This window comes from Crinia signifera, chromosome 1 (assembly GCF_055691185.1).
Source record: "Crinia signifera chromosome 1, ASM5569118v1, whole genome shotgun sequence".
In the NCBI taxonomy this organism is placed as follows: Eukaryota; Metazoa; Chordata; class Amphibia; order Anura; family Myobatrachidae; genus Crinia; species Crinia signifera.
In genome coordinates this window covers 181474507-181496350 of record NC_139217.1, presented here as the reverse complement: position 1 = coordinate 181496350, position 21844 = coordinate 181474507, and the positions used below count along the sequence as shown (strand labels likewise).

At 44.7% G+C, this 21844-nt stretch overlaps 1 protein-coding gene across 3 annotated transcripts in view; it reads left to right on the top strand.

Moving 5' to 3' along the window:
• The first annotated feature begins 705 nt into the window (after window positions 1-705).
• AIMP1 (aminoacyl tRNA synthetase complex interacting multifunctional protein 1) overlaps window positions 706-21844 on the top strand; it is a 70382-nt gene continuing 49243 nt past the window's right edge. Inside the window, exons 1-2 of one of the 3 annotated variants that reach the window (XM_083178685.1) lie at window positions 750-797; window positions 6584-6639. In XM_083178685.1, the coding sequence (XP_083034811.1) occupies window positions 6638-6639 (2 nt within the window). In that variant the 5' untranslated portion in view covers window positions 750-797; window positions 6584-6637. Of the gene's footprint in view, window positions 798-835; window positions 924-6583; window positions 6640-21844 lie in introns of those variants that run through there. The other 2 variants (XM_083178678.1, XM_083178694.1) reach the window with 2 other exon arrangements.

The window sequence follows — 21844 nt, the reverse complement described above, 5'->3', positions numbered from 1 at the left end:
TGAAAAATGCGGTAAAAACCCATTATCAGGGTTTTTACCGCATTATGGGATGCTCTAAATATCTCCCGCCGGGTTACCACGAAGGGGGCATCGCCTGAAAAAATCTGGCAATGCCCCATAGAAGCCAATGGGCTTCTTCTGCGACACACCGACCCCCCTCACCTGTGTTCGGGCAGAGCTGTGCTGCCCGGACATGTGACCTCCTCCTCCCTGCACTATGATCCTCTTCCAGGTGCAGGGAGGAAGAGAGCTTGGCGCAGCAGTAGCGCCGGGTAAGGGAGGGGGGAGCCGCCGGGACCCGATTGGACCCGCTGACTCACCGCAAAGGACAGCTCTTAACGCAAGAGCTGTCCTTTGCCATAATTATCGCATATGTTAGAGCATATGCGATAATTATGTATGTGATGGGCGGAGCTGGGGTGCGGATGTTAGAGCATCCCGCCCAAGATCTGTAGTTACGATAGCACTTTGCTGCAATTTGTGGAAAAAGACAAGGACCCCCTGCTATATATAAATTACAATATATTTATGAGTCTATTAAAATAATAATTAGTGTAAACTATATGAATGTAGCACTTCAGCCGGAGCATTATGACAGTATGTGCAGCTGCGAGGATGATCATCAGACAGCTAGCTGCCTGTACCGGCACTCACTCTGAGGATAATACGACACGTCCTAACTCCTGCCAGCAACTTTATGCTGCAGCTTCCAAATTCCAGCTGACAGAGCAGGAGCACGTGATTCGTGACGTCACTAGAGAGCGCCGGCCCTTCAGGAAGCCACAGGAAGCGGCGAGGTAAGGGCAGATTGCGCCGGCTGTGTTGATTACACCAAGTAATCGTGTTGGTGTGCAATTTCTGCGACTGTTGGTGCAGCTGGACAGTATGCGGAGATAGAATTGTGCTAGAGGAGGGCAGTTCATGTGAGGGATAAGCGGGTGATGCATTTGCTTGGGGATGTAAGGGAGGAGGCAAGTCCACAGCCACGCCGAGCTGACACCGCACTCGGGGAGATTTATCAAACCTTGGAAAGAGATTAAGTACCAGCCAGCTCCTAGATGCCATGTTACAGGTTGTGTTTGAAAAATGACAGGAGCTGGTTGTCTGGAACTTTATTTCTCTCCCAAGGTTTGATTCAGGTACCACTTTTGAGTTGCTACATGCCAGGGCTTCTCTGATCTCGTCCTGTCTACATGCCAGGGCTTCTCTGATCTCGTCTGTTACATCTGCTGTATGTGTCAGCTGCTTTGTTCTTGAGGTCACTGTGTATGTACGATGGGGTGTTGTACCATGTGTTTTGCTTTTCTATAAATAATACTGATTTAATGTTTATTTTGTAAGGCCAGGACAAGGTGAAACAGCCATTCCAGAGCTTGTGTAGTCCCATCCAGTTGGGGTGTCTGTAATAACTGTCATTTGGAAGATGGGAAAGTGGAGATTACAGCCTCCCTGTATGGTCTTGGCCATTTTGGTTTTTACTACAAAAACGGTGTGATGGAGTGACGGCAGGGTCCATGCAGAATTCTGCTGGATGTCCCTAGCTAATTACATACCCCAGCGGCCCTGCATCTTCAGCAACATAGTGGGCATACATAGATGATGTGCCCAGTATGTCAGTCCAAACCGCTGGATCAGACAACATTGTCTAATGTGTACCAGCTTTACACCGGAGAATCAAATATTAGTTGTAACTAGAGTACTGTACATTTCATAGGCTGTGATTGGCAAAAAAACACAAGATTTCCTAAATTTTTTTTTTTTTTAAACAGTTCCTTGATCAAAACATTTCCCATTAAAATTCCTTCACAAAAATATTTTTGATAAAGAAAAAAAACATTAACTTTCATAGTAGTGGTTTTTTATTAATTTTTTGGGGAAAAGAAAGCATGCATTACACAATCATAAACCGACACAAAATGAATGATTTACTTCCAATACAAGGGTGTTTGGCTCATTTGAAAATTAACTTGGTTGCTTCACTTAAATGTGTATAGATCTGCAAGCCGAAACAGCAATATTTTGCTTTTTTGCAATATGAAAAGTGAGTTGTTCAGTCACCTGGGTTAGGATTCTTCACCATCGATCTCTGCTTCCAGATTAGAGAGACGCACCCAGACAAGAGTCATACTGTATAACTAATAGCCACTTGCTGTGAGGCTGGAAAATGGGATTATGAAAACTTCCTCAGTACATTGTTACAGTAATAATTGCTGTTTTGTTTTAATAAGATTATGTAGAAACTGAAGTTTCTGCATAATTTTATGCTTTATGGCTGTGTACTAATAGCAGAAATCTGAAGAATGCTAATTAGCACTATACAAGTCACTGCCCCTTATTATGAATAGTGTCTATGATCTGACCCTATGTACTAATCTTCGAAAAGCAAAGCTTTTGGCCACGATAGTTTACACCAGCTTCAGCTGGCCATATGTCATTTGTCTCTCTTCCCAATTCTGAAAGTGACACTGTGAGCATGTGCAGTGCCAGATGCCCCTGTGAGGAATTTTTCAAATTGCAAACTTCTCCAAAAGGGGAAGTAACTTCCTGAGGCAGCAGACTTTTCTACGGCTGTCACTGCTTGTTTCCCTACAGACATAACGGGGATACTTTCATAAAAAATGAAAATGAGCCGAAAACATAGTTCTAATAACTGTCAGGACTGCAACTTATATCATATGCCTCTAAGGGCAATATTCTATTAGCCCGATGTGTTTCTGGCCGATAAAAACGTGATTAATGACCAATAGTCATTATCGTGTATCCAATTAGTGCCCATTTTTGTCAGCAGGAATGGCCTAGAAATTGGGAAAAAAAAACACATGGGATAAGTCCTCGATCCAATGTTTTATTCCATGTCCTGGCGCCTGCTTATCGGGGAATAACTGATAGCAGCGGGTATCTAGGCTAAAGGTGTGTACACACGGGGCAATGTGATCACTGGCAATATATTGCTCAGTGTCCAGTTTTCATCTGCGACCAGAGATGGTCGCTGATGAAAATGACACACTGCCGAGAGAATAGGCAGGGGAAGTCGCTGGTCGGAGGAGCATGCTCCTCCGACCAGCGGACATTAGGGGGCTGAAAACGGGAGCGTGCACCCGGAGATTTATCACCGGTGCACACTCCCATTGCTGGCAATATGGTCGCTCAAGCCCCGTACACACGGGGGAGATATATTGCTCAGCCATATATGGCTGAGCAATATATTGCTCAGTTTCTCCTTTTCATCAGCGACCAGAGATGGTCGCTGATGAAAAAGAAACTGCCGGGGGAGCCCGGCAGTGGTAATCAGCTGGTCGCAGGAGCATGTTCCTGCGACCAGCGATCACTACAGGGGTAAAAACGGGAGCGCGCACCCGGCGATATATCGCCGGTGCACACTCCCATCGTGGGCAATATGGTCACTTAATGACCATATTTCCCGTGATAGTGTACAAAATCGCCCCCGTGTGTACGCACCTTTAGTGACCATATTGCCAGCGATAAGTGTACTGTGTGTACACAGCTTAAGGCATGACAGCATTGAGGCTTATAGAATAGCCCCTGGTGAAGCTATAAGTAGCGGTGAAGCACTGCTGCTAATTGGATATCCACCTAAAGGTGCCCATACACGGTGCAATTATTGGATGCAATTTGCAATTTCTGGTTTTACCTCAGAAGGCTGCAAGTAGAAATTTGAAATAAAAAATAAAACAATTTAGTTTCGACACCTTAGTTATAATGCCTACACTTTGAAAATGCTCTAAATAACCTTTTTACTGTGTCCTTATAGTCCAGTGATGGCTAACCTTGGCACTCCAGCTGTTGTTGAATTACACATCCCAGCATGCCCTGCTACAGTTTTACTATTTGGCCATGCTAAAAATGATGCAGGGCATGCTGGGATGTGTAGTTCAACAACAGCTGGAGTGTCTAGGTTAGCCATCACTGGTATAGTCTCTGTTGCATCAACCTTTTAACTGCATCATGTTTTGGGTACTTTATATATTGTATATAAGATGCAGAGGAACACGGCAGGTAGATTTACTACCTTTTATGCTTCTGTTAGTATCTGTCTGTCTTCATTAATAAGATCACACTGCTCATTGTTGTTCCATCCAAATGTTTCATAATTAGTATCAGCACTGACACTAATTCCATGTTGGGGGGGAAGGGGGGGAGATCTGTCCTGTCTCCTTCCTTATGCCCCACACATGCATGAAGTTCAGCCTACACACCCATAGACATTACCAGAAGCCAGGTTTGTTATGTGCTTCCACTTTGTAACCAACCACAAATGCCCAATGTTTGGAAAAAGAGAAACAGTCAAAGACACAGAGCCCAGTCCAATCTAATGGGGCGTACACACGGGGTGAATTCAGCCCCTTTTCTAAGCGATCTGACTAGATTGATTAGAAAAGGAGCATGGATTGCTCAGTGTGTATGCCCTGCAGCAATGGTGATGTGCGGTCTCGCGCGTCACTATTGTCCACTGGCTTTGCCTATTAAAAATATTAATTTTCAAATTCACAAAGGTTCCCAGCTGGGAATTTTGGACTGTCTTGTTTAGATGAACATTGAGTGTGTATGATACCATTTTTTCTATGTAAAGCCCTTACCAATTAGCTTTTTTTTAACCTGCCAAATGGAATTGGTGACAAGCCAAATCCGCCTGCATGCCTGTTACATGCCCATAGAACACTTCTCCTTTGTGTGAATCCCCATTTACCACAAACTTCGCTCACTCAGCCAGCCAGAAGTGGCCAGGTTGCTAACCACTCACAATTGCATACCTGCAAACATGACCCTCTCCAGGAGGGACACAATGCTCTATTTCTGGACTTTCCTCTTAATATATGATTGCCATCACCTGTGTGTTTAAACATCTTTCATAAGGTGCGTACACACGGGGGCGATTTTGTATAATATCGCGGGAAATATGGTCGCTAAGTGACCATATTGCCCACGATGGGAGTGTGCACCGGCGATATATCGCCGGGTGCGCGCTCCCGTTTTTACCCCTGTAGTGATCGCTGGTCGCAGGAACATGCTCCTACGACCAGCTGATTACCACTGCCGGGCTCCCCCGGCAGTTTCTTTTTCATCAGCGACCATCTCTGGTCGCTGATGAAAAGGAGAAACTGAGCAATATATCTCCCCCGTGTGTACGGGGCTATATCAATGAACCTGTTTGAAACAGGTTATGGCAATCATACAATCAGGGAAGTCCAGGAGCAGAGCATTGTGTCCCTCCTGGAGAGGGTCAGGCTGGGAGGTATGCATTTGCCAAATATCTCTGCATCCCCTCCTAGTGTTTATGTTCATTTTCCATTTGTAATGACTTTGCCATTAATTAATTTTTACTTTGTGTTAGAATATTAATAAAACTCCTCATAGTATTTATTATATAGAAGTACCTAATTGGAAGTGTTCCCCTGTACTTGAGTGTAGGGGTGATATATGGTTATAAACCCATGCATGATCTCTGTGGGCCATACCTCCCATCATGACCCTCTCCAGGAGGTACTGTACATAATGGTCTGCTCTGGACTTTCCTCTTGTATGATTGCCATCACCTGTTTTTGAGGAACTTTATTAGCAATTAACCTATTCAACACAGGTGATGTTAATCATAAAATAAGAGGAAAGTCCAGGAGCAGAGCATTGTGTCCCTCCTGGAGAGGGTCATATTCGGAGGTATGCTGTGAACTACATACTTGTGGCCGAGTTACCTGGATTAGTCATTATTTTGTTCACGTCTTGAAAAAATAGGCATCAGATAACATCTTCATATCACAGGTAATGGAGCTCAGGAACTGTGCACATGTCGATGGACTGGCTACAATTGTGCTGATAGATTAAGACTGTCAGGTTTGCCTTTTCGTTCATTTAGACTTTTATGGTGTTGCCAAGTAAGTACTCTGCAGTGTAGCCGATTACAAAAATATGAAATTCAAAACAATATGTGAATGTTAGTGATTATGACACCTTGTTGGCAGTGCTTGTCTGGTCACATGGCTTGAGCTTTCACTGCTGATTGGATAGTGTTAGATGACCTGAGGTCTGTACTTGTCAAATTTTATTGAGCCACCTTGATGAAAATTAGTTGAGGTTGGATCAGGAGAAAAACTCCTGAAACCTGATGATTTGTGTGAAATGTGGTGATCCTTTGCATGGTTTATTAAAGGCGGTCAGACTTTACCTTTCACAGTGACTGCAATTGGTGTTTTCATATAGAAATCGAATTAATACAAATGACTGGATATGTTGAACTTGGTGATGTCTTGTGGCTGAAATTTGTGTGTTTTATAACTTTCTGTCTACGTCAGCTTAGGTCATGTAGGCCTATATAGATATTTGATTTCACTGGAAAGACTATAATATAATGTATAATAAGATTCCCAAAAGTAACATAAGAATGCTTTCACATGGGATATAGAACCTGGCACCAAGCTTTGTACAGCTCTCCAGGCACCAGTTTCAAGTATATATATGTCTACTACTCCCCAATATTGGCTAAAGCAATGTGTTGGCAGCAATGAAAGTATTTTGGAGAGTTTGGTAAACTGTAAAGTGAAACTTTTATTATGGTCTATGCTTTTAGATTTCCTTCTTCTGTGGGAAAAAAATCCCTCTGCAGACAAGTCACTGTTGATAAATGTAAGTGTCCTTTTTTTACGCATAGCAGCTATTTTGAATTCTGAATATCTTTGGGCCAGATGTACTAAGCCTTAAAAAGTGATAAACCACCAACCAATCAGCTCCTACCTGTCATTTTTTTTAAAACCCATCCTGTGACATGGCAGTTAGGAGCTGTTTGTCTGGTGGTTTATCACTTTTGAAGCTTAAGGTACATACACACTGGGCAATTATGCCCAGTGTGTATGGACAGCGATGACCACTCATTGCTGTGTGGGAAGCCACTCAGTGCATACACACTGAGCGGCTTTCTCCCTGCCCACTGCTGTCACGCTAAGCAAAGCCGTCCACAAAGCCGCTCATCTGCTGGTAATACAAGCAGATGATTGGCTTTCCCGGCAATAATGTGGGAGCGTGCATCACCGCCCACTGCCGGGCCATACACACTGGGCGACTTTGAGCTGAAAGCCGCTCAAAACATCAAGTTTCAGCTCACAATCGCCCAGTGTGTATGGGCCTTTAGTATATCTGGCCCTCATGGGTATGGGTCATAGGTTGACATACATTAGGTCGACACATGAAATAGGGCAAAAGGCCTAAAGTCAACAATGGGAAGGTCGACAGTCAAAATGTCAACATGATTTTCACCCTTTTATTTGCTGTCTTCACACCGTGTCCGTGCACTGCGTCCACTTGCATGGCTTCCTGCACTCGCCATGCTTCAGGACGGTGCCTCGCTGCGCTCAGCACACTTCTATACTCTCCCTCCATGTCCTAGTGGCTGGTAGGTTATGAAATACCGCCTGTTTTTGAACTCATGTTGATATTCCCATTGTCAACATAATGCTTGTGTTCAGACCCTGTCGACTTTAGGCCTGTTGATCTTTTTTTATGTGTTGACATAGCGCTGTTCATATTCATACTATCGACCTAGCGACCATATCCCGTCCTCCCCGCTGCTGGAGAGGAGACATTGGGCATGTTCTGAATTTGAACCAACTCTTCTGTTTATTGTATTTAAAGTCAATTCATTGTGTGTGCAATCTGTTACTTACTTTTATACAGTCACAGTATACTATAGCAAAACCAGGATTCCTGGGATGTCCTTTTAGTCAGTATAGTATAAAACTGTACAGTACCTATTTTGGTGGTCAAAACCTCAGTGCTCAGTGCTTCTGCCTGGCATTGACACAGTAGCTTTAAGCTGACTATGTAAATATACAGTCTGTGGGTAGAAAGGAGATAATCCTCTTCCCTTTTCATTGCCAGAGTTCATGTCTGTTGTTTACTGCACTGTATTTTACATGTGTAATAAACTTAAGTTTGTAGTAACATTAATGCAGACAGCAGCATCTGACAGATTTGGGCATTTTAACCCTAATGCCTTACTTTACCAGCTTAATCCACTCGTTCCACAGCACCAGCACCATGGTTACTGAGGTAGGAGAGCACCACATATTTGCTGCAGTCTGGGGATGCTTTCCTAGTTCTTACCTGGACACATTTTGATCATACATGCTGTGTGGTTGGAGCGAGGACATGCATTCTGGAGTGCAGCAGATGTCAGGGATAATTAATTGCTTTGTGAATGGTAGCTGAAACAGTATATTATAAAATACAAATATTATGGCAATGTAATAAATGGTATGTATTTTTGTTTTATAATTACATTTCCATTATGCCTACTTTTAATACCCCTTTCCAAGATACTGTAACATTAAAACCCAACCTTTTCAGTGTAAGTGGACATCAACCCAGGTCCAGATTATGGCTGAAAGGTTCTACCTGGATTGAGAATCCTGGGTCCCTGACCCTGCTCACAACAAGCATTTGTCCAGGACTTGCACACCACGTAGATGACCTGGCTTAGGTCTGAAAGTTGGGTACTTGTTTCCTAAGACCGCGGCCGTCGGGTCCCATCGCATTCCATAACTTAAGGTATGCGATGCGACGCGGCCGACCCAATTTTACATTTACCCTATTTTAAATGCCCCCGCAGACCTAATTTTTAATATATCACATGCCCCCCCTTTGTTAACGCAACACCAGGATAAACGTCAACCCGAAGCGTGACGAGCGCAGTGGTACGCCTCCACTGACCTTTTCATACCCCCACTATCCACGTCGGCGTGGAGTTGTATTTATATAGTGTGGTGAGCGCAGCGAGCCACCGAGCCCGAAGCGTGGCGAGCAGACGCGGAATACTTTGCATGTATTGCGCGTCCCCTCGCGGGGCTCGGTGGCTTGCTGTGCTCACCACACTATATAAATTCAACTCCACGCCGACGTGGATAGTGGGGGTATGAAAAGGTCGGAGGACACGTACCGCCGCCCCTCGCGGGCTCGCTGCGCTCACCACGCTTCCGGTTGACGTTGATTGTGGCGTTAACAATGGGGGACATTTGACATCGTAATTACCCATCAGGGTGGGTATACAATTAAAAAACAGGTCTGGGGGGGCATTTAACATTGTAATCAGCCATCAGGGTGGCTGTACAATTAAAAATCGGGTCGATTTGGTCGCATCGCATGCGATGCGATCGGCCCAATTTTGCCGAACCGATGACATACAATAGAAATTGTGGCGCCGTGCTAGGAAACAAGTACCGAAAGTTGTTACTCGGGTCTAGATAAACCTACAAATATTGACTGACAGGGGCATGAGCTCAGACTAGAGTAAAGATTCCATACCCTTAGAAGGAAAGGCTTTTTTATGGTCAGGGCAGTAAAGGTATGGAACTTTCTTCCAGAAGAATTGGTGTTAGCGGACACTGAATGCAAAATAAGGTGGGATAAACATTTAATGATAAAAAACATTCAGGGGTACAGCCCATAACCAATATTTAAACCAGAGTTGATACAAAGTAAATAATTCAAATGGGGATACAACACCTACAGTAGAACAAACCCTCTAATGCAGGGCTGGGCAATTGCGGCCCTCCAGATGTTGATGAACTACACATCCCAGCATGCCTTGCATCAGTTTCAGCATGGCCACATAGCAAAACTAATGCAAAGCATCCTGGGATGTGTAGTTCACTAACATCTGGAGGGCCGCAATTGCCCAGCCCTGCTCTAATGTTTCATGTAAAAGGTTGAACTTTTTCAACCTCAACTACTATGTTAGAGATGAGCTCATCGCCAGGTGCTCACCAAATGCTGAAAGACCCGGGTCACTGGAAGATCTGGGTCCAGTGTGAGTAACCTGGGTGCTCATCCACGTGTTTAAGGGGTAACACCAGTTTCAACATGTGCTCTGTGTCCTGGGTCCTAGCTCGGAGGGAGCTGGAATTTTTTGTCTGAATGTGGAATAAGGGTTTTATTTTATGAAAGCATGAAGAGAGATAAAGCACGAACCAATCAGCTACTAGCACGCAGCCTGTAAAATGAAAGTTTGAAGTTGATTGTTTAGTGACTTTCTCTTTTCTAAGTAATATTATTTTACGTGCCATGTTCTGAAACGTTTTGACCCATACTAGAAGATTTATTTTTATATCTGCTGGTGTTCCATTCAGTAAAACAAAAATGTTTCTTTGATTGGTAAAAGCCCTCGTTTCATTTATCCTATAAAATAAATCAAGCATTCCATTCAAATAGAGTCATTATGATTTTTAATTTGATCTTGGCAATTAAATTAAATTGAAATATACTAAAGAAGCCTGTCCTATATAATTGAAGTATTTTTCATTAGCTACTAATTACTTAAGTGTTGACGCAATCAGTGTATTTATTCTTCGTTTTACAAGCATAAACAAATCCTGCTAGGGTTTCCATATCTTTTCACGAGCACAGAATACAATTTAAATGAAACAATGTGCTTCACCTGTTTTTAATATACGAGTAGTACTGGTTAGCCATGTTTGTGTTGAGTGTTAAACATGTTAAGTCTGTACATGAGCTGTAGCCCACCCAATTCTATGGCATCCATCCGTGACCATCTACAGTTGTAGGCTATTTAGTGTTTCCCTAAGCAGTGTTGTGTTTATATGAGCTGTGAAACTTGACTTAAACACATGTTTTTAAAATAAATGTCAAACTCATTAATGTCACGAAACCGGATCATTAGGTAAGATGTGATGTTTAAAGTGTGGGAGTTGCATGGGTTTCAGCGCTCAGATCAGCGGCTATATTGCTTCTGTTCCCTTGATATCCGATAACATGTTGCTGAAGAAGCCAGTGATACCACATAGGCTGTTCAGTGAAGTCAGCAAAGTAAAAGGGGGGGGGGGAGGACCAAATAATGAGGTGTTGACTTCATGTGGGTAATACTCAGCTATGCTTTTGTGAGTGCGTTTTATAAATTTTGTGTTGTGCTCCAAGTTATAAAGTTGGAGAAAAAAAAATCTTTTAGCGATTTAATCACAATAGCATGCTGGCACTGATTGCAAAGTAGAGTCAGGCTTTGAAGAAAATCATGAATAATAACTGCAGCATTGCCATGTCATATTTTGTTGTTGTGGAAATCTTTTCCATAGCATGCACAAATCCAGCTGCCTTTTTCCCTGTTCCAGTGCTTTATTGACCCAACCTTTACTGTCAATGACCCATGAGCTAGTCTTAGGTTTAATTGCAGACCTAAAAGACTCCACAATAAAACAGGGGTTCTCATTTGCAGGAGAACCACCATATTGGATCTTTTATCGTCTTTATTATACCTTGGCCAGATACTAATGCATACTGCTGACTGCCATCTGCAGTTTGCTCAGATCAGACTTTGTATTAACCCTTACAAAGAGTTTTATGTCCAAGAGGGACACAGAAAGGCAGAACCGTAAAGGTTTTTTGGGGCACGCTTTAGTAAATAAGTCTATGAATGAAAATAGTTGTAGTATTAAAATATAACTTTTATTACACTGGTTAAGATAAAGGCGTCAAAGAACAATTAAATCGTCACTTAGGAATTCGCCAGATATTTACTTACAGCATACTTGTGACTTCACATATACGTTGATATCGTTGTTATTTCCTAAGTGACGATTTAATTGTTCTTTGACGCCTTTATCTTAACCAGTGTAATAAAAGTTATATTTTAATACTACAACTATTTTCATTCATAGAATTATTTACTAAAGCGTGCCCCAAAAAACCTTTACGGTTCTGCCTTTCTGTGTCCCTCTTGGACATAAAACTCTTTGTACAGCTTATCCTGCTGAACGTATTTGGGAGCACCACCAACTCAAAACACGGGCTATTTCATACCTTGATTAGCCTTATGTTGGTCTATTTGATGTTATTTTGATTCATTACCACCATTTAAAGCTTGTGACAAACCCTCTCCTTCCAAAAAAAAATTTGTATTAACCCTTGTCTCAGTGGTTTTAACTTTCTCCAGGTAAACTGATAGGGATATGGTCGCAAGGTTAACATTATGAAGGTCGACAGAGTTTAAGTCAACACATTAAAGGAGGACAAGGCTAAGGTTGAAAGGTCGACACAAGCATTAGGTCGACGATGGGAAGGTCGACGGTCGAAATTATTATTATTATTTTTTTTTTGGAGCCAACTAGGGCGTGGAGGGAGAATATAATAGTGTGCCGAGGGCACCAAGGCACCGTGTCGGAAGCATGGTGAGCGGACGCGGTACACTGATACGGTGTCCATGTCGACTTATGTCAAAATTTGGAACAGCAAAGTGTGAAATACTCATGTCGATCTTTTAACTGTTGTCCTTCCTATTGTTGACCTAATGCTTGTGTCAACCTTCCGACCCTATCGATCTTGGCCATGTCGACCTATTTCATGTGTTGCCCATAGTCCATGATAAGTGCTGGCTATTGAGGCTAATCCAGGGTACATTGTCTTGGCTAATTGGATACCCCCTAAGACTTTTGGTTTAGGGCCAGATTCAGTAATGCAAAAAAGCAAGTCATTTTGTGCCTGGAACAAACCATGTTGCCTTGCAAGGGGAGCAAATACATTGGTGCTTCTCTGTAGCATAAATATGGGCTGCTTTTGCATGTAGACCACATATGTTAGATAGCTTTATTTTTACACTGCAATTTAGATTTCAGTTTGAATATACCCCACCCAAATCTAAAGGTGCGTACACACGGGGCAATATATCGCTGGCAATATATTGCTCAGCAATCATATTGCTCAGTGTCCTGTTTTCATCTGCGACCAGGGATGGTCGCAGATGAAAATGTCACACTGCCGGGAGAAGAGGCAGGGGAAGTCGCTGGTCGGAGGAGCATGCTCCTCCGACCAGCGACCATTCAGGGGCTGAAAACGGGAGCGCGCACCCGGCGATTTATCGCTGGTGCACACTCCAATTGCTGGCAATATGGTCGCTCAGCGACCATATTGCCAGCGATAAGTGTACCGTGTGTACACAGCTTTTACTCTCTCTGCACATGTTACATCTGTCCCACCTGCAGTGCACAAGGTTTTGCCTATTTATCTGATTTTTTGCTTTGCTAACAAAGTTGAATCAGGCCCTTAGTGCATAATATTACTCTATATGAAGACAACACTTAAGGCCCATACACACTGGGTGACTTTGAGCTGAAAGCAGCTCAGTTTACTCCTTTCAGCTCGGAACCGCACAGTGTGTATGGGGCAGCGGTGAGCGCTGATGCGAGCTCCCACATCATCACTGGGCGAGGCTGTTCATCTCCTGGTATTACCAGAAGATGAGCGATGGGGTGGACGGCTTTCCAGGCTTTCCATAGAGTCCTGCTATGGTAAGTCTTCCACCCCTGGGAAAATCAGCCCAGCGATTTTTTTCCCCATTATCAGTCTCCACACACACTGGGCAAAATCGCATGTACACGTGCACAAACCTTCAAACATAACCCTTTCCCGGTGGGCCAAAATGCTCTCTTCCTGGACATCTCTCTTAATTTAAGATTACTGCCACCTGTGTAGAACTAGAAAATGGATGACAAAGGTGTTTCTGCACAGGTAAAGGCAATCCTAAATTAAGAGGGAAGTCCAGGTACAGTATAGAGCATTTTGACCATGCTGGAATGGTTCATGCTTGGAAGAATGGTATACATATAATTGGAAGTGTATATATAATTTCATATACAGGTGAATTTGATACCAGTTTTTCTTTAGCGACTATCAGAAACCTTATTATTCAATTTATACAGTATGTGTGTTATCCATTACCAAACTGTGGCACATAGCGTTCTGCCCTCACATCACAGGAAAGTCCTGTGCCGCAATATCAGCAGATTTCATATCCACTATTAGCATATGCTATAAGCATTCTGACAATCCGATTGGCTAAATGGGGTGTACACATGGGAAGACTGCTGTTGGTGATTTTTGACTATATAATAAAACACAGATGTGCGGCTAAGCCAAAATTCCCTTGCCTGCACAGTCTATTCTTCCGGGGACAGCGATTGCGTATTGCAATTGCCGCAGTGTACACACTGGTCAAATCTCACCGTGTACACACTGTTTATGGGGTGTTTAAAGTTGGAAGTGAACACTACTCAAACCCCTGAAAAAATACCAATTCTATTTTGAAATGTAAATTATTAGGGATACTTAGGTCGACAGTCATTAGATCGACAGGGTTCTAGGTCGACATGGATGAAGGTCGACAGGTGTCTAGGCCGACATGGATGAAGGTCGACAGGTGTCTAGGTTGACATGGGTTTAGGTTGGCAAATGTGTAAGGTCGACAATACAATCCACACCCAATTATTATATGTTAGTAATGAGGTAAGAACACAAGATTTTCCTCTCAATGACTTGTATAAAGTAAAAGAGTCTATGGGTTGGGTAGAGTTGTATAGGTGGAATAAAGACAAGTATAAATTGGCATACTGTATTGATACTGTGCCTAGCTCATTTGTAAATGAGGCTGCAGGATTTTTCCTGTGGTACAGCACTACGGTCCTTCTCTGTGATGGTGCCATAGATGTTTCTAGAACATTGGCTGCTTTCCTTATACACTGTTTATTTTGCTAAAACTTTGTGGTTGATGTTGGAAACACCTGGGTTTGTTTACTTTGATTAGCACTAAATTTGGCTACACATTTGCTTATCAGGTTTGGGTACTGATTGAAAAGCCACAGAAATTTCCTGGAAAAAAAAGGCTTTCACTGGGATTTACAAGCTAATGGGCCCTACATACGCAGAGATGTGTGCCAGAGATACATAACGGGAGATTCAGCACAAGAGATTTCACTCTTGTGACTCATTTCAGACAATGAGCCACATACAGAGAGATTTGTGTCAGAGATTCATAATGGGAGATTCAGCACGGGAGATTTCAAATCTGTCACAGAAAGTGAAGTAAAAACACTGCACTTCATCACAAAAATGTTATTATTACTGAACACATCTAGCACATAACTTTATGTCTTCTTTAATAAGTATTCTTTCACCTCCCCTAATATGCTACCCCCCCAAAAAAAAAAATTAAATCATGGTGGCTAGTGGTTCCCCCTGAACCGAATGCAAACCCATATGCAAACTATTAAACGTTGGTGGTACAGTGGGAGCTGACAAAAAAAATACTTACCAAGTCCGGGGTCCAGCGTCTCATCCTCTGTCATACAGACAATAATTTTGTAAAAAAAAAAATGGCATGGGGTCGTCCCCCCCCCCCAGGTATGACCAGCCCCGGGCTTTTTGAGTGGTCCTGGTTCCCAAAATCCAGAGGACAAAGTGCGTGGGGTCCCCCGGATTTTGGGGACCAGCACCAGGCTCTTGAGCTGGCCCTGGTTTCCAAAATACGGGGGACAAAATGAATAGGGGTCCCCCATATTTTGTAGACCAGCACCAGGCTCAACTAGCAAGGGGTGTAATGCCATAGCCAGGGGACACGCTTGATGGTGTCCCGTGGCCAAAGCATTACCCACCCTAACTAGTCAGCCCAGGCCGGGAGTTTTTGGGGAGGTGGGGACCCCCCAAATAAGGGGTTCCCCCCTCTCCAGGGCACCCCAGGCCTGGGCTGCAGCCCGGGGCTATCCCCTGCACCCCTGGGCGGTGGGTGCAGGGTTGATAGCTTATTTAACAGTAATATTGTCTTTTACAGTAGGACTACAGGTCCCAGCAAGCCTGCCCCACATGCTGGCACTTGGCAGAACCACAGGTACCAGCATGTGGGGCATTAAAGGCCCGCCGGTACCTATAGCCCCCCTGTAAAGGAAATATTAAAATAAAACAACAAACACTGGTTTTAAATGTTTTATTTAATAAAAACACAAACACAGAGTTTTTAGTATTCTATTAAACTGCATCTGGTCTTCACCTGGGGGCAGCGGCCCCCTAAGCTCTTTTGCATGGCCGCCGCCTCCCAGGGCTTCGGCCTCTTCATCTGTGTTCTTCACCTGGGGGCGGCGGCCTTTTAAGCTCTTTTGCATTGGCCGCGCCTCCCAGGACTTCAGGAGCTCTTCTCTCCTTCTCCGCCGTCGGACTGACTGCTCCTTCCCCGTCTCGAGCTGGCTAATATAGCCAGCTCTAGGGGGCGGGGCAATGACGTGGCGAGCCGTGATTGGCTGGCCGCGGCCATTTTGAAATTTTAATTTTTTTTTTTTTTTTTTTTAACATTTCCGCCGCGCTACCGCCCCGCTGCCGCCGAGAGGAGAGGTGAGGTGGGGGTGGCGATGGGGATGGGTGCTACTGCTGGTGGGGGGTCAGGGGTGGCGGCGGCGGCGGGTTCTGCGGCGCGGGGTGCGGCGGGTCTGCGGCGTCCGCAGTCGCTCGGCCCTGCTCATCTGCCCGCAGCCACACATGCGGGAGATGAGCAGGAGCTTTCTGAGCGACTGCTCTGAATTGAACAGCCCATCCGTTCTGAATCTGACAGATTGCGCGCATGTAAATCGCTGTGTGGGCTATATACACAGCGATTTACATGCATCTTCAGGCATTTTCTGAGCGATTTGTTAGAATCGCTCAGAAAATGCCTGAATATCGTGCTGTATGTGGGGGCCTTAACACAGGGCCAGATGCACTAAGCTTCAAAAGTGATAAAATGGAGAGTGATAACCAACCAACCAATCAGCTCCTACCTGGCATTTTTCAAACACAGTTTGTGACATGGGAGTTAGGAGCTGATGAGTTGGTTATTCATTAGCCTCCATTTTATCACTTTTGAAGTTTGATGCATCGGTACTTGTTTCCTAGCACGGCCACCCCGATTTACATCGGGGTGGTCGTGTCGGAAAAATCGGGTCCATCGCATGCGATGCGACCGACCAATTTTCGACCCGATTTTTTTAATTGAATGAAATGTAAATCGGGTCCCTGGGACCCGATTTTACATTGGATTCAATGTAAAATATTCCCAACCCCCCCAAATGTAACTGGGTAAACCACCACCCCACGATAGACGCCAACCCGAAGCGTGGCGAGCGCAGCGAGCCCGCGAGGGGCGGCGGTGCGCGTCCTCCGACCTTTTCATTCCCCTATTATCTACGTCGGTGTGGAGTTGAGAATAGAATAGTGTGGCGAGCGGACGCGTATACCTGTGAAGTTATACGCGTCCCCTCGCGGGGCTCGCCACGCTTCGGGCTCGGTGGCTCGCTGCGCTCGCCACACTATTCTATTCTCAACTCCACGCCGACGTGGATAGTAGGGGAATGAAAAGGTCGTAGGACGCGCACCGCCGCCCCTCGCGGGCTCGCTGCGCTCGCCACGCTTCGGGTTGGCGTCTATCGTGGGGTGACGACGGGGACATCTATAATGTGAAATGGGTCATATTGGCCCATTTCACATTTTTCAAATTTTCTCATGATTTCAATGTTAAAAAATATTTTAACATTGAAGCCTATGGAAAAATCGGGGGCATCGCGTCGGGACCAATGTTAATGGTCCCGACCGACGCGATGCCCCCGATATTTTACCTTTCCCGACACGATTTCAATGTAAAAATATTTTTTAACATTGAAGCCTATGTAAAAATCGGGGGCATCGCGTCGGTCGCGTCGGGGCCAATGTTAATGGTCCCGACCGACGCGATGCCCCCGATATTGTGTCCTAGCCGGCAAAATGGACCTGATTTCAAAGGAAATCGGGTCCATCGTATGGATCGTGTACCTTAACTTAAAGGTACACGATCCATAAGATTGTGGCCGTGCTAGGAAACAAGTACCGATGCATCTGGCACAATTAAATAAAAAAGTTTTTTTTGCTATAAACGTTCTACCGGCGGTTATTGTGTACCCCCCTATGTATGGCATTTAATGCGTGCTACACCAGTTTTGAACTGGTTAAACCCCACTTTAGCAAACGGTACTCTTTACCTAGATGGGCGCCCGTCGCGGGCATTGCCCGCGATTTCCCATTGAAACCAATGTTAAACATGGAAATCGTGTCGGTCGCGTCGCGGCCGGCTATAAATGTACCCGCGACGCGATGCTCACGATTTACCATAGGAATCAATGTTAAAACGCACGATGGACCCGATTTTACTGTTAAATGGCTCAATCCACCCGATTTGGCCATAGGAATCAATGTTAAATGGGCCACAGAGCCCATTAACCCTTAAATGTCCCCCCAAATTTTTAACGCCACCCCACGATCCACGCCAACCCGAAGCGTGGCGAGCGCAGCGAGCCCGCGAGGGGCGGCGGTACGCGTCCTCCGACCTTTTCATGCCCTACTATCCACTAGGGCGTGGTGTGAGAATATAATAGTGTGGCGAGCGCAGCGAGCCCGAAGCGTGGCGAGCGGACGCGGATACCTTCACAGTTATGCGCGTCCCCTCGCGGGCTTCACAGGTGTCCGTGGCGAGGCGGACACCTGTGAAGCCCGCGAGGGGACGCGTCTACCTGTGAAGGTATCCGCGTCCCCTCGCGGGGCTCGCCACGCTTCGGGCTCGGTGGCTCGCTGCGCTGGCCACACTATTATATTCTCACACCACGCCCTAGTGGATAGTAGGGCATGAAAAGGTCGGAGGACGCGTACCGCCGCCCCTCGCGGGCTCGCTGCGCTCGCCACGCTTCGGGTTGGCGTGGATCGTGGGGTGGCGTTAAAAATTTGGGGGGACATTTAAGGGTTAATTTGGCCTATTTGGCCCCAAATCGGGTACATTGAGGCATTTAACAGTAAAATCGCGGTCAATCAGCCGTTTTAACATTGTTTCCTATGGGAAAATCGCGGTGATCGCGGGCATCGCGGCCATCCCGATTTACCCGCGATGCCCGCGATGACCGCGATCACCGCGATTTTTACCCCCGACGCCCGCGATTTCAATCGCTGGCGCCCAACTAAGTAAAGAGTACCTAGCAAACAATGGTATAAATTTACTGGTAACAACAGCCCCTTGAACATGAACCTTTCCAACAGGTACAAAATTATCTGCGCCTCTTAAATTCTGATTTCAGTCCCCTAATTAATTGATGAGAAAGTTTTCACTTGGGTGACAGCGATCATTGATATCCTACTATCAGCCTTTTGGTCGGTGGATCAAATCAGCATCAGGGAATTGTTCTGCTGATGTATGGCTAGGGTTGCCACCTCTACTGATTTCCGGGATTCTCCCGGATCCGTTGGCAACCCTCAAGGAGGCTTTTTCAGTTTCCCGGATTCCGGGATTCTCCCGGAATTCGGGTGTTTGAAAAAGCCTCCATGCTCTCCGCCGCCGCATAGAGACAGTTGCGTGCGAGATGATGATGTCCCGCCGCAATCCGCCCTCCGCCCTCCGCTCACTGCTGGTGTCTCCTGCCAGCCCAGACAGCCACCAAGCTAGCCCGCAAGCCAGCCAGCCAGCCCTAGGTAAATTTTTTAACAGCCAACACGTTGATGAGTGAGGTGGCAACCCTATGTATGGCCCACATAACAGATTAACCCAGTGGTTCCCAAACTGTGTGCCTAGGCACCCTGGGGTGCCTCAGGACACTTTCAGGGGTGCCTTGGGTTGGTGGACCAAGATCAATTCATATTCTTTATGGTCAATGTACCAGGCAAAGCCAGTGCTTGTGGCTGCCAATCATAATATATGTGAACAAACAGAAGCAAATCCTGTCCCTCACCAGATAACTGACATATAAACACAATACACTTAATTTAATATTTTTTTTCTGAATTTCACCCTTGCAATCCCGATCCGATCCTACGTATCGGAAGCCAGAAAGTCTTGGCTGCCTTGTCTATATAGTGCAGATCTGCACTATATAGTCAAGATAGGATGCAAATCGGATGTGCCTTAAGATCCTATCCACGATCCTAAGGCACATCTAACGTGTGTACACACCATTATGTCTATCTATCTATCTATCTGTCTATCTATATATCTGTTATGTAAATGTAAGCTTACATTGTATGATGAAATTGAATTGCAAAACAAAATTTGGACCGTTTTAACTCTTTTCAGTCCAAATTTTGCTTTGCAATGCAAACAGTCTGGTTTAAATTCATTCTAATTTAATAAACAAAAATAATTTGAAAATGGAATACATTAAATATTGAACAATGTTAATGTTCTTATTTTAAAGTGGCTCATCACTGGATCTGCTGCTAGCACTAGGGCTGTTGAGCCTGACTAGACGTTGGACCTGAAAGGGTTAACTTACCGTTCTGTACCATGCAATTAATTTTATTCCAAGTTACTGTATATTACGTTCAAAATTCTGTTTATTTTGTTGGACAATTGGAAGCTGACTGCTTTGTACTTTGTCTCTCTCCAAGCTTTAACATATGTCCCTTTGCAGTATGGCCACAACAGTAGTACAGTGGGCAACAAATGCTGCTTCTGACCATCTATCTGCACTGTGTTCATCTGAACTTGCATATTGTCCAATATGCGTACTGCAGAAGGGTTGCTAAAAAGCGCAGTGCATGCATGGTGATGTAGGGTAGACCACCCTGCCTGGTACCGTGGGGTTTTTAATATTGAAACTGTTATTTTTCTGCCTCTAAAGCTACATCATTTGGCTGACGTTTGTTATGTACTACTCAAAAAACAGTATTTGCTGTTATTTCAAGTAGGTAAAGTATACAGTGGCAAATTGAAGCACATAGCTTATTATTGTTGGAGGAACTGTCAAAGGTGGGATGGCTCTTTAGGTACATGTGTTCCTGTAACAGTGGAAAAGAAAGAAGTGATTCAATTAGAGTTCATTTCATTTTGGGAAAATGTTCTGTTCTGTTTTGTAGATTATTCTTGAGTTACTGTTATACTTTAGCTTCATTCACATATAATTCTCTCCTGGGTCTTTCCCAGCTGTTCCAGCAGCAGAGGCCGTGATTGACTTTCCAGGCTGGCACCAGCCTTTCAGGGGGATGCTGTTTTTAGAAATTTTGCCACATGGTTTATTCATTTGTATTTGTTTCTCCATTAAATGCATGGCCTGAGATGGAATGTAACCCTGTTTATCTTTGCCAGTTACTTAAACATGGCGGCCGCTTGGAGCCTGGCTTCTCAAATCTGAGCTGCTTGTTCCACAGGTGTTTCAGGTGAACTTCCGTCTGTTTTATATAAAGGAATGAAAAAATACACAAAACAGATCGGAAGGGGTATTAGTAAAACGATTGCATTAGTAGCGGCTAGGAACTTGGTATAAAATTTCTATATGGTCAGAGCAGTCAAACTTTGGAACTCTCTTCCTGGAGAAGTGGTGTCGGCAGGTTGGACAAACATTTATTGGTTAAAAACATAAATGGGTAAAAATAAGAATCCTAATCTGTCTTTAAATATTTCAGGACATACTTTACAACAAGGGATAAGCTATTAAAACCTAGGTTGAACTAGATGGACGCAAGTCTTTATTCAGCCTTATCTACTAGGTAACTATTCGGGCTAGGGAGCGCTTTATAATTATGTAAATGCCTTATGGTCAATAAGTATAAACAAGTATACTTGTGCTTTAAGGTGTACTTGTAGTTAGGGTGGCCAATCCCGGGATCGGAATCGGCGTGATCCCAGGATTTGGCGCCAAAATTGTCAGGATTTCAATCCCGGAATTGGAGGTTCCAATCCCTGTATTTCAGGAATAGACTGATGCCATTCAAACTTCTGAGCACATGCTCAGATGCTGCCTGGCTTCTTCCATCACCATCGTGGGGCTCTGCTCAGCGTGACATGATGTCAGTAGTCATGCTGCGCAGTCCGAATAGCTGTACAGCCGCTCCCGGACCCAAGATTCACAACCGCATCGACTTCCGGCCACACCGCTGCATCCCCACTGCTCACCGCCTCCTAGCCACACAGCCTACCTTACTCCCGCGCACCGCCTGCCCACATCCCTGATCCCGACCGCACTCAACTAGATATGTAAATATGTAGGGTGGCCGGACGTTTAGTAATAGGGAAGCCAATCCC